Here is a 15,867-nt window from a genome sequence, read left to right as displayed (position 1 = left end):
TCAAAGAAATTTTGTGCACATTTTGGCAAGGAGCTGTTGTATGCTCCATGAGATTGTCTCATTTGCACTGTCAGAGGCCAGACGATTATTTTTTAAGACGGTTGTGTTCTCAGCTCCTGGGGCTGATTCCTTGCTAATTCTTCTGTATGTACAACACTGCCAAAATTACCCAAGATTTTGGCATTGTTGTTTTTCAGAAGTGTGATATGGTCTGAAGTGTCAGTAGGGAAAACAACTGTATGCGTGTAAGAATAGGTTTAACTTACGTGTGAATGAAGAGTATTGTGTATTGTTGCAGTAATTTCAGGACTCTGCTGTTTGCTTGGGTTTTTCTTTAGCGTATCACATTCAGAGCAGCTTTTGGTCATGAAATATATCTTGGGTATTGCCTGATTAAAAGTAAGCTAAAAAGTGGTGGAATTTAATTATAATAACCGCAGTGGCAGTATCTGTATTGAATTACTTTAAAACTTATTATTTTTCAAAACAGTGTTGCGTAGGTTAATGGTGTATTTTAAATTCTGTTTCAAAATTGGCTATTGATTTGCCAGCCTAGTGCTGTCAAAAGCAGACACATGCATATTCTCTTTGGCTTGCTCAGTTCTGCTTCAGAAAAGGTATGTATAAAGGTGAATTTTAAATCAAAGTGTTTTGCTTTGTGTCCTTGGGAACAGACTAATCTATGTGAACAGTTCATTTCTCACCAGTTTCTTTTTTGTACTTCGACCAGGAACTTGTGTTTCAGCCCTGAATTGTATCCCAGTTCTGTTTGTGCCACCCACGTTTGGCAATCTTTTGTCTGTCTGACGTCTTCAGGAGGTGTCTGATTGCTTTATTGATTCTCTTTGTAGCAATCCCTTGGCTTTACCGATTGCCAAGCAAGACAGTTTGCTGGAGAAAGACACCATGTTTAAAGATGCAGCTAAAGGCTTATGTAAGCAGCAATCCCAAGACAGCGCATCTGAAAATGTCACTGTGAACACTACAACCAAACTTGAACAGGTAACGGCATGCAGTTTCTTGAAATGTTTGCTAGCGCTTAGGTCTGGAAATTGTAAACTTAATGAAGTCAAAGACCATAGTAATTTTTTCCCCTTACCACGCAGCAATATCATTTGCACTGTGGAGCCTTATCTCCGTGATCACTCCCTGCAGTCAGCCTGGCCCTGCACAGAGCTCCGGCTCTGCAAATGGAACAGCTGCTCCTGCCAGCTGCTGGTGGTAGGTCAGGGGCTGTGGCAGTCAGAGGGCTCGGAGCTCCTCGGACTCTACTCATGGCTCACAACAGGGGAGGGACAACTCTTAACACTGCCTGAAGTGTGCTCTTGTCTCCAACTTGGGTTTATAAAGGAAAGAAACACGACCTGGGAGACTGCAAAAACAAAGAGAACGTCTAAGAAATATTAAGTTGCAAAATAAGTGACTGTAATTTAAAGATAGGAATTGCCGGATTTACAGCTGCAGTGCTAACTCCCTTTCTTGTGCTAATGCATGAGGATACAGGCACTGATTATTTGGATACCTGTTACAGTTTTTTCCACAGGATCACAATCTCAGTGTATAGGGTGAACGCAAAAGGGGGCAATTATCTGTTACTTGTAAATCTAGCATGTCCTAACTTTGAATGTTTAGGACTTAAATATTGTTTGGGTTGTGGTGGGTTTTTTTGTGGTGGGTTTTGGTTTTGTTTTTTTTTTTACAAGGGGTTTTATTTTCTGTTACATGCATTTGGGAAACACATACTCCAGAAATATTTAGCCATTTAAGAAAAAACTACTTTAGAATTGGGGGGGTGGAGGGGAGAATTTCCATTTAAAATAATTTACTGTGAATTTGAAGCTTAACAAAGCGGGAAGATAGTGGTTACATTTAAACCACGTTCAGTTAAACCTACATAACTGCCTTGACAGAAGCGTGCACACTCCGCTGCTTTTTTTGAATGTGTTTCAGAGGAAGGTGTTCATCATACAAGATCAGTCAGTGAGTTGCATGTCAATCATATGAGTCCATCTCTGAAAGACCTCACCTTTGGAATCCCACAGAGCACTGGGTTCCCTTTTCAGTCAGAAGATACCACAAAGTGTTTTGCTTTTGGCTTACATCTTGTTTTGCATGTCATATAATTTCTGGCCTGGCTGACTGTGCAGTGATGTGATGAAAACAGTCAATCCAAAACAGAAGCACTGCTGGTCAGAAAAGTAAGTGCAAGTGCTTGCAACCCTACTAGGGGGAACTGTCCTATAATTGTAGGAAAACAGAGGGAGGTGTTTAGCTTAGGGTCTTGTTGAGATGATCACTTGCTTTTAGATGTTCAACAGGAGTGCAGACAAGAACATATGTACTTACTTCTGCTTGATTCTGTTTTGGTGCAGACCTAGCTAAAGTTATTCCATTTTTCATTATCCCTAGGCTAAACTTTTGCTTTATGGTTTGTGCAGTAAAACATATGCAGAGACTGATTGGAAAAAGAACAGCTAATCTTGCTGGTGAGAAGGAGCAACCAGAGGTGTTCATGGTTGTAGTTTTGTCCTCCACCATGATCCAGAGTCACTTCAGGGTCCCAGGGCAGAATTTTTCAAAACTTTAATCCTGCTGTTTCACTATACTTCAGTGGAACTTCCATCAATAGTTGTAATTCAAAGACAAGACAGCAGAATTAAGGGTGAATCTCTTTTAGCTCCATTAGCTGAGAAATTTCTGTAGAAAACACTCTGTGAAATTCTGGTCTAAATGAGCTAGAAGGGGCGTGTATCTTACGGTCTTTCAGAAGCAGTAAAAACTACAAACCTTGGCCGGTATCTGCAGTTGCTGAATAAGGAGTGATGCTCCCTTGGAAAAGAATAAGCAGGAACAGTGTTATGTGGGAAATCAGCACTAACAAGGGATAGGTTAGAAACCGTGCTATTCCAGTGTGTTTTTAAATGACTGGTTGCATTAAGAAAAAAAATCATAGATTAACACAACTTTTCAGTTGGCAAGGGCTTAATAAGCTTTAGCTCTTAGGGACAAGAGAGGGTAAAACAGTTTAATCACTTCAGGAAATAGTTTAATTTTAGTAAACTAAAGAATTCCCATATTTTGTCAAATGAAAATATGAGCTTTTTTCTTTTTTAAAGTGACATAATTGTGATTCTGGAAGTACGGGGATTGTATTCTAGACTACTTGCCATGCATTATGAACTGTAGGTATATGTATATCATGTCCATATTTGTGTACATAACATGTAGATCTTAGTTTTCAGAGATGATATTTCCAAGTAACACTTTTTTTTTTTCTTCTTTTTTTTTTCCACAAATTGGGAAGTGAAATTTTTATTTAGTGCTTATACCAAAGGAAAGCTTTGAACAACTCCTTCCCACTATCCCTGCCTCTTGGGTATACTAGTTCTAATGAGTTTCACTATCTTTTATTCTTACCAGTTGTGTTCCAAACTACACTCAAAGTAATCATGTTCTGTTTAATTTTTCAATAGGATATGTGGAGCCATTACTTGGATTTTATGTTCATAAATTATTGAAATAGATCAGCATGATATTTCGTATACTTTATGTCAGAAATATCATACTTTCTTAGGCAATATGGCATGCGGATTAGGCCTTTATTGGGGATCAGAGAGAAAAATGTCATCTTACTACATCTGAAATATGCTTTTTTAATAGAGAAAGCTCATAACTTTTTTAGCTTTGAGAGAACTAACAGCTCAAATTTATATGTAGCCTCAGGTTTTTTTTAATTGCAAAAATGATGAAAAAGAGCCTTAGCAAAATATTATTTCTCATGAAGTAAGATTTTTATTACATGATGCATAGGAGATGGGGATCAGATGACTACATCGATAAAGCATTTTGGGTCTCTCTTGGCTTGTATTAGCTTTTGCTTTTTCCTAGGTAAAAGATGTTCTTTGATCATCTGTAATGTCAAGGTCTGTGCTGCCAAACAAAGAAAGCAGTATGAATAATTTCCAGAATTTTATCATAGCTGGCAATTTCTCTTCCTCTCAGCTGGGAAGGGATTTTTTTGAGAGCAGATTGAAATTACTGGCCTGGAAGTGAATTACGTGCTTTATGCTACAAAAAAATATAGATTAAATCTTTTCTTTTTCTTAATTGGGTCTTTCTTAAAACAGTATTTTGTCTTTGTCTTATAATTCTTGTTTAGATATTGTTGGCCATCTGAACTGCGTGATAGAGTATCCCCTGATGCCCTTTTGATTGTTCTAGTATCACTTACCACATACACAAGGGACAACCATGTATATCATAGTATTACACGTATGAGCTAGAATGCATACTTATTTCAGTGACACAAGTACATAAAAAAATAAAAATCATTAGAGATTATTATATGAACAGATTGTGAGTGCTGTTAAGTGTATGTAATTTAAATGAGTAAATAGGAATCTTCATTGTTAGCATTACAAAAATCTCAAAAACTAATAACTTCCAGAGGCATAGTTGTATTGGAACTTCTGCTGTATTTATGGCTATTTTTCTTTTATGTCTTGTAAAGTATGCGTCATGCAATCAGTATAATAGCCAGATACACACATCGAGGTGAAAAAATAGAGAAAACTCACCTGTATGCTCAGAAAAGTAGATGAGAACAGAATTTGAAGGTGCCCACAAATAAGTTATTAATAATGTAAATAATGTTTACTACCAAGTCAAATTTGTTGTGAGTCTAAGGCATTTAGAGTTCTTATTTCTATGTGATTTATTTGCTCATTGAGCTGTGAATTTTGATGCAAGGAGTCTGTTAGAGAATGCTGAATCACCAAATCCTAAACTTGGTAGGAAAAGAAAGTTGATGGAAAAAGATTTCGATTCCCTTACTTGGAGTTTAACTGAGCACTTCACATCTCTGACCATCTATCCATAGAGTCAGCATCTCTGGCTATACCTAGATTGTGAAGTAAAAACAAGCCCAGGCCTGTTCTCTGGGTCAGTGCACATCTGTAAGACAAAACTCTTTTCTCCCTTGAAAGATAGGGCCGTGCCCAAACAGCCTATGGGAAAGGACCACTGGTATGTGACCTGAATGATATCCAGGTATTATCTGCATGAGTGCTAGCTGGCATGAGCAAAGAACGTACAAGGAGGTGTGCTAACAATTCCCAGGGCAGTGCTTGAATCCAAACCCTTCTTTTATTTACAAATTAAGACATTAGTCTCTAGCCTAGCATAAATTTAATCTTTGTAGACATAGATTAAGAGAAGCTCATTCTCTGGCACACATGTTCCAAGTTTTGATAGCACACAAGGAAGTATAGTGAAGACCTATGCCTGCTTTGTTCCTGCAAGCCAGGTGAGCACACTGATAAGGGAAGGAGGCCACAGGCTTCTTTCATCTGCTTTCCCTCTGTAAGACACTTAAGTTCTTGGAATATCTTTTGTTCATTTTGTTCTATTCCAACGTGCATCATCAAAAACAAATGTTAAAACATAATTTACTTTTTTTTGCCAAGTGGAATTCTTGTTTTCTAGCCAGCGTTACATCCAAGTGCCATGATTAAAAACAAAAAGAGAAAAGAAATGCCATCTTCTGTGTGACAGAAAAATCTGCATTCACTTCAGTGGGGTGAGGAGTAAACTTCTAGAATAGGTAGAAGGACACAGACAGATATAGCAGGCAGCCTGTGTATGTCTGTATTATTCAAAACTCATGTTCTGAAAATACTAATGTTTTAAGAAGAAAGTAATTTAAATAGGAGAAAAGAGAATAGTCACAGTAGCATTTTGGTAGACTCCACCATTTATTGGTTTTTGGACTCAGTGGAATGAGAGGTTTTTTCACATTTTTTATGGGGAAAAAAAGGAAAGAGAAAGCATTATTGAAGTGTGATTAGGCACTACTGCCTTCTTGTCCTTGTACATCTATGCAGCTAGTACATGTAGAGTTACTGTTGTAAGGTATGTTTTCCTTACAATTTTATGGATTGCTACTTTATCTGTGTAGTTCAACATCTGTTGCAGATGGAATGCAGTTTAGATGCCTGCCTTTCCTGTTTTAGTGGATGAGTGGAAGAACATTGAAAAATCTCTTGCTGATATTCATGCTGTTACATGCATATGAGGTTTACATATAACATTTTAGTCGTCAACATCTATTGCCTGCTGGTATAGCTGATATAAAAAGGAGACAGCTTTCTGTGAGGAGCTTACCTGTTTCCTCATATACTTGTTTTAAGCATTGTTTTCTACTGCATGTCTTTAGAGGAATAGTAAGGAAATGATGAAAGACTAAAGCAGAGATCCTCAAAATTTTTCCAGTCACTGTGTCAGTCCCAAAATGGAAGTTTTTTGAAGCCCCCAATATTATTGTGAGAATCTCCAGGACAGAGCTATTTCAAGAAACAAAAATGCAATAATAGCTATAGTGCTTGAAGTAGAGAAAAGAGTAGAAGCGTGCCCACCATAGATAGAAGGTACTGCAGGCCTCTGGGACTCAACAGAAGCTGGGACCTTGCAAGCCCTGCTTACATATGCCTTTCCTCTGTGAGGAGCTATGGCTTCATACATAGAGTCATTTAGGTTGGAAAAGACCGTTAAGATCATTGAGTCCAACCGTTAACCTAGCACTGCAAAATCCACTGCTAAACCGTGTCCCTAAGCACCACATCTACGCGTCTTTTAAATACCTCCAGGGATGGTGACTCCACCACTTCCCTGGGCAGCCTGTTCCAATGCTTGATAACCATTTCGGTGAAGGAATATTTCCTAATGTCCAATCTAAACCTCCCCTGGCACAACTTAAGGCCATTTCCTCTTGTCCTATCACTTGTTATTTGGGAGAAGAGATTGACCCCCACCTCGCTACAGTCTCCTTTCAGGTAGTTGCAGAGAGCAGTAAGGTCTCCCCTCAGCCTGCTTTTCTCCAGGCTAAACAACACCAGTTCCCTCAGCCAGTGCTGGTAACTTGTTCTCTAGGCTCTTCACCAGCTTAATTTAATTTATTACAGGCTGTGTAATATTTCTTGGAATTAATTTTGCTCTATTTTGCAGTTTCTTCAGTGGTTAAGCTTGTGTCTTATTATTCAGTACTGGAGTTAGAGGAAGACAAGAGTAGGTTGACTAGGCCTTGAACCTATGGAAACATTGGAAGTTCAGTATTCGGGATCAGTTCCCCAGTATTAAACACCAATATCTATAGTCTTTGGGGTCTTCTTGCCAGAAACACGCTCTGTATTCCCTCCAAAATCTCCTAATCTGCTTGCTGCTTCTGTCACTTGACTCGCTGCCACATGCCACTGCCAGAGGCTGAGGATGCTGAGTTGTTCTCCAAGAAAGGGCAGTGTCTGCTTTTTTCCTGAGCCTTCATCTTAAGCAGAACAATAGAGCAGAGAAATTTCATCTTCATTGTCCATCCTCAAAACAGACACTGAGAGAGTATTTTAGTAAACTTTGAACAAACAATTCAGAGGTAGGTATATTTCTAGGTATTCTGCTGACATGCAAAAAATGTTTTTCTTCAGGCTGACATAGAAAAGGAATCAACCTACATTTTAAGTGTAGATTGTAATTTATAAGCACAGTGATTAATGTATCAATATTTATTTTGTCTCTAATCAAAATTCCATTATCATCGATTCTTTTTTATTCTGTCTCCTGTTCTGTCGTTTGGATTTTTTGTTTGTTTGTTTCATTAGCATTTACTTTGGCTTGCAGAACTTGTGTTATTCCTCCTAAATCTCAGAAATGTTAAGCTTATTTCATTCACCAGTTTTGGCTAAAGTAGCTGCTTCTGAATCTCTTCTGGTCTCCTTGACAACATGATTCCCACTTCTTATTAACTTCCTTCTCTTTCGCAGGAAAATTTCTAACAGAATTTTAAATTCTGTATGATGAACAGTACTATGAGAGCTTTGTTAAATACTGGGCAATAAATAGTTCACAAATGCACTAACTTTTATATGGTCTTGATTTCTTCTGCCATAAACATTTAATGAAGAGAGCAGGGGAATAGCGTTTGAGCTGGGAATCTTTATGGGTTCTGGGATAGCAAATGGCATTCTAGTAGGGGTCTGTGTTCTTAAGAGCCCATCAGACTCATGCAGTTATACACCTTAACATTGATAATAATTTTTGATGTTCTTCTCTTGCTTAAGATTAATAATGTGTAATCGTTTGGGAGGAGTAACAACTTTCCAGTTTCCTAATGCATTTTTTCCCGTAAATTCTAGTGATCTAGGTTTATACTTTAGGTTGGAACATTATGGTACAGAACGATTGGTTGTGAAGTTACTTTATTTCTTTAATTTGTGTTTTCTAGATCAAGCTCATGCCTCCAGCTCCAAATGATGACCTGGCTTCTCTGAGTGAGCTAACAGACAGCAGCCTGCTTTATGAGATTCAGAAGCGTTTCAATAATAATCAGATATATGTGAGTTGCTATTCAGCTATCAACAGTAAGCTTTCCAAAAAGAGCAAATGAGAGAATAGGAAAAATAGGATTACTGTCATAACAACTGGACAGTAACCTGCTCTGGACTTATGACTAATATTTAAATGGATCAGGACATATATGCGTGTAAGCCCTGCAATTTCTCAAGTTTATATAGGAAAAGCAGAAATAAAAAATGGAATAACACTTCGGATAGGTTTGGAAATAATTTATGTGTGTTTATTTCACAGAGGAAGTATATTGGTAAAAATTGATAGGCACATGTAATCTTCCTTCTCAAACCACCAAAAGAGCCTTCCATCTTTAACTTTATGTTAACTTAATTTTAATAGAGCACATGATTACTAGAAATTTAAAAGAAATTTAGATTTTAAAAGCTTAGAATTCAGTGTGGGAGATTTAATCATTACCTCTTCCTATATTACAGAAATCATTCTCTATATTGTGATGTTAATCATCTAGATACCAAATGAAATAATTATAGCAAGATTTTTATAAAGCAGGTTTTCCTGGTTGTGCCGTAATAAAGTCAGGAGGCATCTGGTTAGGCGTAGATTACTTCTGGAGAAAAATCTTCACTTGAAAATTTTTGTATCCCTGTTCATATCTTACTCATAACTTACTTCTGAGTTACTGAACAGCTGAGTGGCATGTTAATGTGAAACACGCAAATTGTTTTTAAATGTATAAGTTGTTTACACGGTTTAGGCGAAAGGAATATGGGGAGTTGGCATGTTGCTGTGAATACTTTTGAAATCATGGGAACTTCAATTCTAGGTGTTATGGCATTCAATGATAATAAAAATTCTGGGTTTTAGAATCGTGTATCAAATCCTATTTTATTATGAGCATTTCTTTTCCTTTATCTCACATGCCAAACACAGATAACTAACTGAATTCAGGAGGATCCACAGATACTTAGTAAAAGGAAGTCTTCTTTTATTTTAAAATACTAAAGATTTCACGTGAGAGGATCTCATACCCTGCTCTGGCATTCTCCTTAGCTTAATGGAAATTTATAGGCAGTGATCATTTATATTCTGCTCAACAGCAGCCATTGTGCTTTGGTAGAGTGTCAGCATCTGTCGTGGTTTAACCCCAGCCAGCAACTAAGCACCACGCAGCCGCTCACTCACTCCCCCCCCATCCAGTGGGATGGGGGAGAAAATCAGGAAAAGAAGTAAAACTCCTGGGTTGAGATAAGAACGGTTTAATAGAACAGAAAAGAAGAAACTAATAATGATAATGATAACACTAATAAAATGACAACAGTAATAAAAGGATTGAAATGTACAAATGATGCGCAGTGCAATTGCTCACCACCTGCTGACCGACACCCAGCCAGTCCCTGAGTGGCGATTCCCTGCCCCCCCCATTTCCCAGTTCCTAAACTAGATGGGACGTCACATGGTATGGAATACACTGTTGGCCAGTTTGGGTCAGGTGCCCTGGCTGGGCATGAGAAGCTGAAAAATCCTTGACTATAGTCTAAACACTACTGAGCAACAACTGAAAACATCAGTGTTATCAAGGTTCTTTGCATACTGAACTCAAAACATAGCACTGTACCAGCTACTAGGAAGACAGTTAACTCTATCCCAGCTGAAACCAGGACAGCATCAATGCTGAAAACCCTTGCATCTTTGGGTGATTTGGTTCTCAAAAGGAAAAGTATGTGGACTCCAATTCCAAACCAAAATCCTCCTTAGCGCTGAACACTTGCTGTTTCATGTTTCCTGAAGGCTAATAAAGTTCCATTCTGCAGGAAAACCTAACAGTGAAGTCGGGGTAGGTGAGAGAGGAGATGAATTACTGCATTTCAGAAGAAAAATAGTACCTTTACTGTAAAAGGGATTATTTTCCACCTCCCCAAATCATAATGCTTTGTTTTGAAAAACGTAGCATGACTGGGACTGTTCACATGATGGTTTGCTGTCTGACCTCTTCAGAGACAGAGGTCTGGCATTTTTGCATTATAGTAGCTGCATAATACAGCAGCAGCTACTTATGTGGAGTGAGAAGTATAGCAGCAAGGGTGACGTACAATCTTCTATTTAAGTACGTCTTTCACATATGAGTGTTTAAATACAGAATAATAAAATCTTAGCACTTTTGCAATCAGTGGATGGTGTGCTATTTTTAATATAGCCAGGGTTTTTTTTCTATATGCATGTACATATGTTTATATACACTTACACATGCATAAATACTTACATATGTATCAATTGCTCTGTCTTATCCCACAAGCAACTTATTTCAATGTATCAATTCTAGGTAATCAACACGGCATTTCTAAATCATGTAATCTATCCCATAAAAAATTGCTTGAGGAACTTGTTTATGTGGTAGGCATGTCACATTTTTGTAGTTTCACAAATGGTAAATTACAAATTAACTTTCAGATAATCTACCAATAATACATGCAGTGCAATTCTTCTATGCATAATTTTCCATTATGAAGAACTCAGTTTTATTATAAAAAGAGTAATTAATGCTGTCCAAATTGTAAATTTAGATCTCAATTTAAAGTTATGAAGTCAAAAGCTCTGAACTCGAAAATTATGTTTAATATGTTGATAGCTAGATTTAAGTGGCTTTGCCAAAAGTCCTTTCTGGAAAAAAACATTGGCCTCCTTAAAGATTTAATTTATTACTTAATAAAGCAATTATTCCTTCTTTTTTCAGACCTACGTTGGTGATATACTGTTGCTTGTTAACCCGTTTAAAGACCTTCCTATTTATTCTACTACGGTAAGCATTCTCTTTTTAGAATGTTACAGTGTGGATCTTTTTCAGTGGATTCATACAGTTCATTTGGCAGGCCAAACCCCTAAAATTAATCAACATATATATGCCCTTTTTTATGTTGGGAGCATCTTAGTTTTAATATTTTAGCAAAATTTTAAAAAATTTATTCCAAGATCCCACTATTTTTGCTGTGTCTTTTTTGTGAAACAGCCATGTTGCTAATGTTTTGTATGAGCAGTAGCACTCTGATTGTTTAAAAATAGTACCTGACGCATAACATGACCTCGGTGTTTTCTGCCACAGCCAAACTTGCAAAAATAGACACACGCTCCACGCAGCGGTTCTTTGAGTTCACGCCTCCCTTGCCCAAACACGATTACGGAGGTAAAAACCTCGACTGGTGCAGAAGGACTCCAAATGGCTGTCTGAGCCCCGCACCAGGCCACGCAGTCCAGACACCATATGGGCAATGAGTACCAAGTGCTCGGCACAGGCGTGCACTGCACTGGGGCGGTCGTTCAGGGCTGGCTTGCGTTGGGCAGAGGGGACTTGAGGCTGCGTGTGCCCTGTTGTATGCACAAGGCCGCCTCAGCAGTGCTCCAGATGTTTCTCTCTTGAACAGTAGTAGTACCCTTACCCTTCTCGTCTTTCCGTTGTGAGACAGACTGGTTATTTACAAGGGGCTTATCATTTCAGTAACTAGACACTGATACCAAGTTAAGCGGACTTTGTAGATCAGTGGGAGTAACATAAATTCAAATTATCTGATCTCTCCTTCATCCTCACTCAGCCATTTTAGAGACAGTGTTAGTTTAACTGTTAATTTATTTCCCCCTCTCCCTGTTATTTTCTCATTGATGCACTGAGATCACATTACTGCACAGAGATCAGGCTCCCTGTTTTGTTAGGGAGTGTTCAAATACATTTACTTGGCTTAGAAGAATTATAAAAGGTTCAAAATTTGGTAAGCAAATTGTAGCCTGTGGCTGCTTGTGTTGTGTCATGTGGCTTTCTGTGTATCAGTAGTAAATTTGAGAGAAAGAAATGCTGTGACATTCAATGGCAGGAGCCGCAGATTCCAAGTTGGGAGCCTAAATTTAGTTTCTAGAAATGGGAATCATCCATTATCCCCAAGGCTTTAGATGATGGTATTTTTTCCTGTCACTGTGTATTTTACATTAGATACATGACTTTGTGTACTGAGAACTGTAAAGAAAAAGAATTCAGGCAATAGTCTTACGTATTAAAATGTTTCCTGAATATTTTCTGCATCTTCTCTTGACCTCTCTGTGATAGACCTATTGTAGCAAATTTAGCATGAGGCACTTTTTGTCCTGTAATTGTTTGGGTCACCTTGCTTTGATCATTGCTTTTACTCCATCATTATCCGCATGGTATTGTGCATTAGGCAGGTATTTCCTAGGTGATCAAAAACCCATGGTTGTAAAATAGCTTTGTTTTCTCTGTTTTTGAAATGCTCAAATACACTGCAGCAGCTTAGCTGGTATTATGTTGGAAGTCTGTAAGTGTTAGATGGTCTGTATATTAAAGCAATAAAAATTGGTGATGTCAGTTCCTCACTAGGCAGCAACATGCTGTATGATGTGGCTCATTTTTTAGCATTTTTGTTTCAGGTATGTGGTTTATTAGCTGTCAAAAAAAGAATGCAAAGATGTGTTGGGCATGATACTATTTTTAAAACCAGGATGAAGCAATGAAAAGATTATTCTGTACATTTTTCGATAATAGCAACACTTCAGGTTTTCTTCTCTTTTTTTAAAAACACTTCTTATAACTTCTTGGCAATCTTTTATTTTGTTATCCCACACTGACCTCCCACACCTAGTTCCAATAGAATACTACTAAAATAAATCTTTTTATAAGCAATTATTCACTCTGAGATGACATAAAGAATCATACGTTAATGGACACTGATACACATTTCTTTGTATGCAATTCAATGTAATTGCTAGATGATAATGCATTTTTACATGGAAATACACTGTAATACCATACTATACGTTATAGTAGCACTATACTACTAGGAACATGCAGAGACCGCTTGGAACGTATCATAGTAACAGTTCATATAAGTGCTTGTGCTATGGTTGTCCTGCTTTGTTACATTTGTGCAGAATTTATTTGTGTCCAATTAGGGCAAATATATTCTTGAAGTTCGTGTGTTAGAAAAATCTGTAAACTTGCAAAGTACTTGCAACATCATGCAGTGAGCATGTGTGTGAAGGTTTCTCTTTTTGCTTTGTGACATGCTGAAATGATTACTTGAGAATCAGTGTGGATTTTATCTTGTTTAGTCTGGTAGCTTGAAAGGCCTGAATGAGAATGGGGCCGTATTGTGGAGGATTCATTCAGCCACACCGTTGTAGATGCCTCAAGATTCGATAGTTTACTATCTAAATAAGTAAGACAGGGTGATAGGCACCTGATTAATTTGGAAAAAGGAGCGAATACAAAATGACACTGTGGTGGAAAGGCTGTTAGAGATAATAGTTGGATAAAACAGGACATGATGGAAAGGATGGGATTTGGTTGTTTAAGTGATAGCATCCACTATCATTCTGGATGCTTCATAGTGTTCCAGTTGTACCCCAGCTGCCATGGGTTTATGTAGAGCCTGAGTTAATTTTCTAAACCCATGAAAATGTCTGATAAAAGCTATATAATAAGGTAGGTAAAATTGTTTATTTAAGGATATTTGTAAAATGGTATGGTGTTTCTGCTCACAATCTTATCTAAATCACATTCTGTATTTTCTTTATTATATTTATTTATTCTGAAAGAACAGAATTGCAGATATTCGCAGACTATCTAATTTTTCTGAAATCTTCTTGATATTAGCTGAAAGAACATCAGGATATCCTCAGAAAAAAATGAGGTTTCAGTAGCAGATAATTGGTTCTACTTATACTTAAGCTTTAAGGATAGTACGTGTTGCCAGCTACGTGTATCACAGAAGGTATTTTATGTTGCAGAGACAGTATTTGTGGGAGGCTGCTCTGTCATGTAATAAATGAATTAGCTTATAACTTAAGGCTTTGATTCCATTTTTAACTTTTCATGGGATGGTCATATTTCATTTTGTAAGATTTTAAGTCAAGACATTGAGGAACTATAAATGTGAGGTATAAAGAAGTAACTTACTAGGTTTTGTTCTACTCAGTGCACAAACCAGTATTGTTTAGTCCTCTAGTTACCTTTAATTTTGTATCTTAAGTAGTTTTTCTATGCTTACACCTCTGTTTTAATTAAATCTTAATAGATACTGTAATGGTACTACTTGTATACATGCAGAGATTCTGTTCATAATGCTTAGAGAGCTTTACAAAAGACCCAGGATTAGGGGGATGAAACATAATTTGAAATGTATTGATCATGTTAATTTTCTACAATTTTTCAGGTCACCCACCTTTATTTAAGTAACTCTGGAAAACTGTGTTCCTCACTTCCCCCACATATATTTTCCTGTGCTGAAAGAGCTTACCACATGCTATTCCAGGAGCAGCATCCCCAGTGCTTTATCCTCAGGTAAAAATTTATCTTTCTATTAACTAATTTGTAACTCCTGCCTTTCAGCTGTTTCCCTGAAGACTCAGCAGTTGAGATTTCCATTTTATTTTTTCCTCCAACTGATTTCTTTCTGTGTACTGATCTCTGTATCATAAGTTAGAGCAAAAGAGAACTGAAAAAGGTTTAATTACATCTCAAGTTCATGAATTATCTTGGGGAATTGCCATTCCATCTAGCTGCATCTACTTAGGAACAAAGAGTTAACGGTAAAGAATTCAAAACTGCTGTGTGTGTGTTTGCTAATATTACATGGATCAGGATTAGAAATAGAATCTAATGACAATAAAAATGGGAAGTCCTTGACTAAATTATAAATCTCTGAGTTGGGGCACCTGTATTGGCATTTCCACTCTGCCTCACATGTTTGTGTGGCCATGACTTTGTTATTTAGCTCTCCAACTTCAAATTGGACTTGACTAGTTCCTTATTCACAATGTTGTTTCAATGATAAATAACTTCAACATTGTGAATAAATGTATTCAAAATCTCCAGTGAAACAGAGTTTCATCCAAATATGCTGGTTTTACAATGGTGAAACTTTGACTTCATTTGGAACTTTGGATCCCCAGATCTGTTAATCTTGTAATTGCTCTTGAACTACTTCTAATTATAAGAAGACAATACTATGAAATAGAGAGGAAATGATACTCAAAATCAGCTAATAATGCTGTTTTAGAGTTATAAGAGTTGAAACGAACACATAAATGCAGCCATATGTATCCATTTATATTGTATTCTGTTTATGTGGATACAGACTCGAGTATCTGAAGTTCTGTACATTAAGTCTTCAAATACATCTGAATATTGTAATTAAATGTTTCTTTTAAAAGCATAGTTTATATAAAATATAGTTTATAAGTTTCTAAAATATAAACGTATAAATTATTTCTGTGTGGAACTGACTATTGATTGGTTGAAACAAATGGTAACCTTTTTATAACCTAATCAGAATGGAATAGTTACTTATCCAGTGAACAGTGACATTTAAGCAGAGGTACAAACAATGTTAAAAATCATTACTGTATGTTTATATTACCTTCTTGTAAATATTAACTCTTGTTTAGATATAGTAATTTTGATAAAAATAAGAAATAGCCTACAGCACTGTTTTCAGCATTTTCTTCAAAGTA

The 15,867-nt window shown here is 37.0% G+C and overlaps 1 protein-coding gene across 3 annotated transcripts in view; it reads left to right on the top strand.

The window, feature by feature from the left end:
• Window positions 1-15,867, top strand: part of MYO16 (myosin XVI) — a 393,194-nt gene that overhangs the window by 196,874 nt on the left and 180,453 nt on the right. For all 3 annotated transcript variants that reach the window (XR_011322146.1, XM_069770289.1, XM_069770288.1), the window contains exons 10-13: window positions 852-1,002; window positions 8,270-8,380; window positions 11,087-11,152; window positions 14,568-14,695. Coding sequence is in view for 2 of the 3 variants with exons in the window: in XM_069770289.1 (XP_069626390.1) it covers window positions 852-1,002; window positions 8,270-8,380; window positions 11,087-11,152; window positions 14,568-14,695 (456 nt within the window). In the remaining variant the exon portion in view is untranslated. The remainder of the gene's footprint in view (window positions 1-851; window positions 1,003-8,269; window positions 8,381-11,086; window positions 11,153-14,567; window positions 14,696-15,867) is intronic.

The sequence above is a fragment of the Haliaeetus albicilla genome, chromosome 25, assembly GCF_947461875.1.
Source record: "Haliaeetus albicilla chromosome 25, bHalAlb1.1, whole genome shotgun sequence".
In the NCBI taxonomy this organism is placed as follows: Eukaryota; Metazoa; Chordata; class Aves; order Accipitriformes; family Accipitridae; genus Haliaeetus; species Haliaeetus albicilla.
This window is presented reverse-complemented; position numbering and strand designations above follow the sequence as displayed.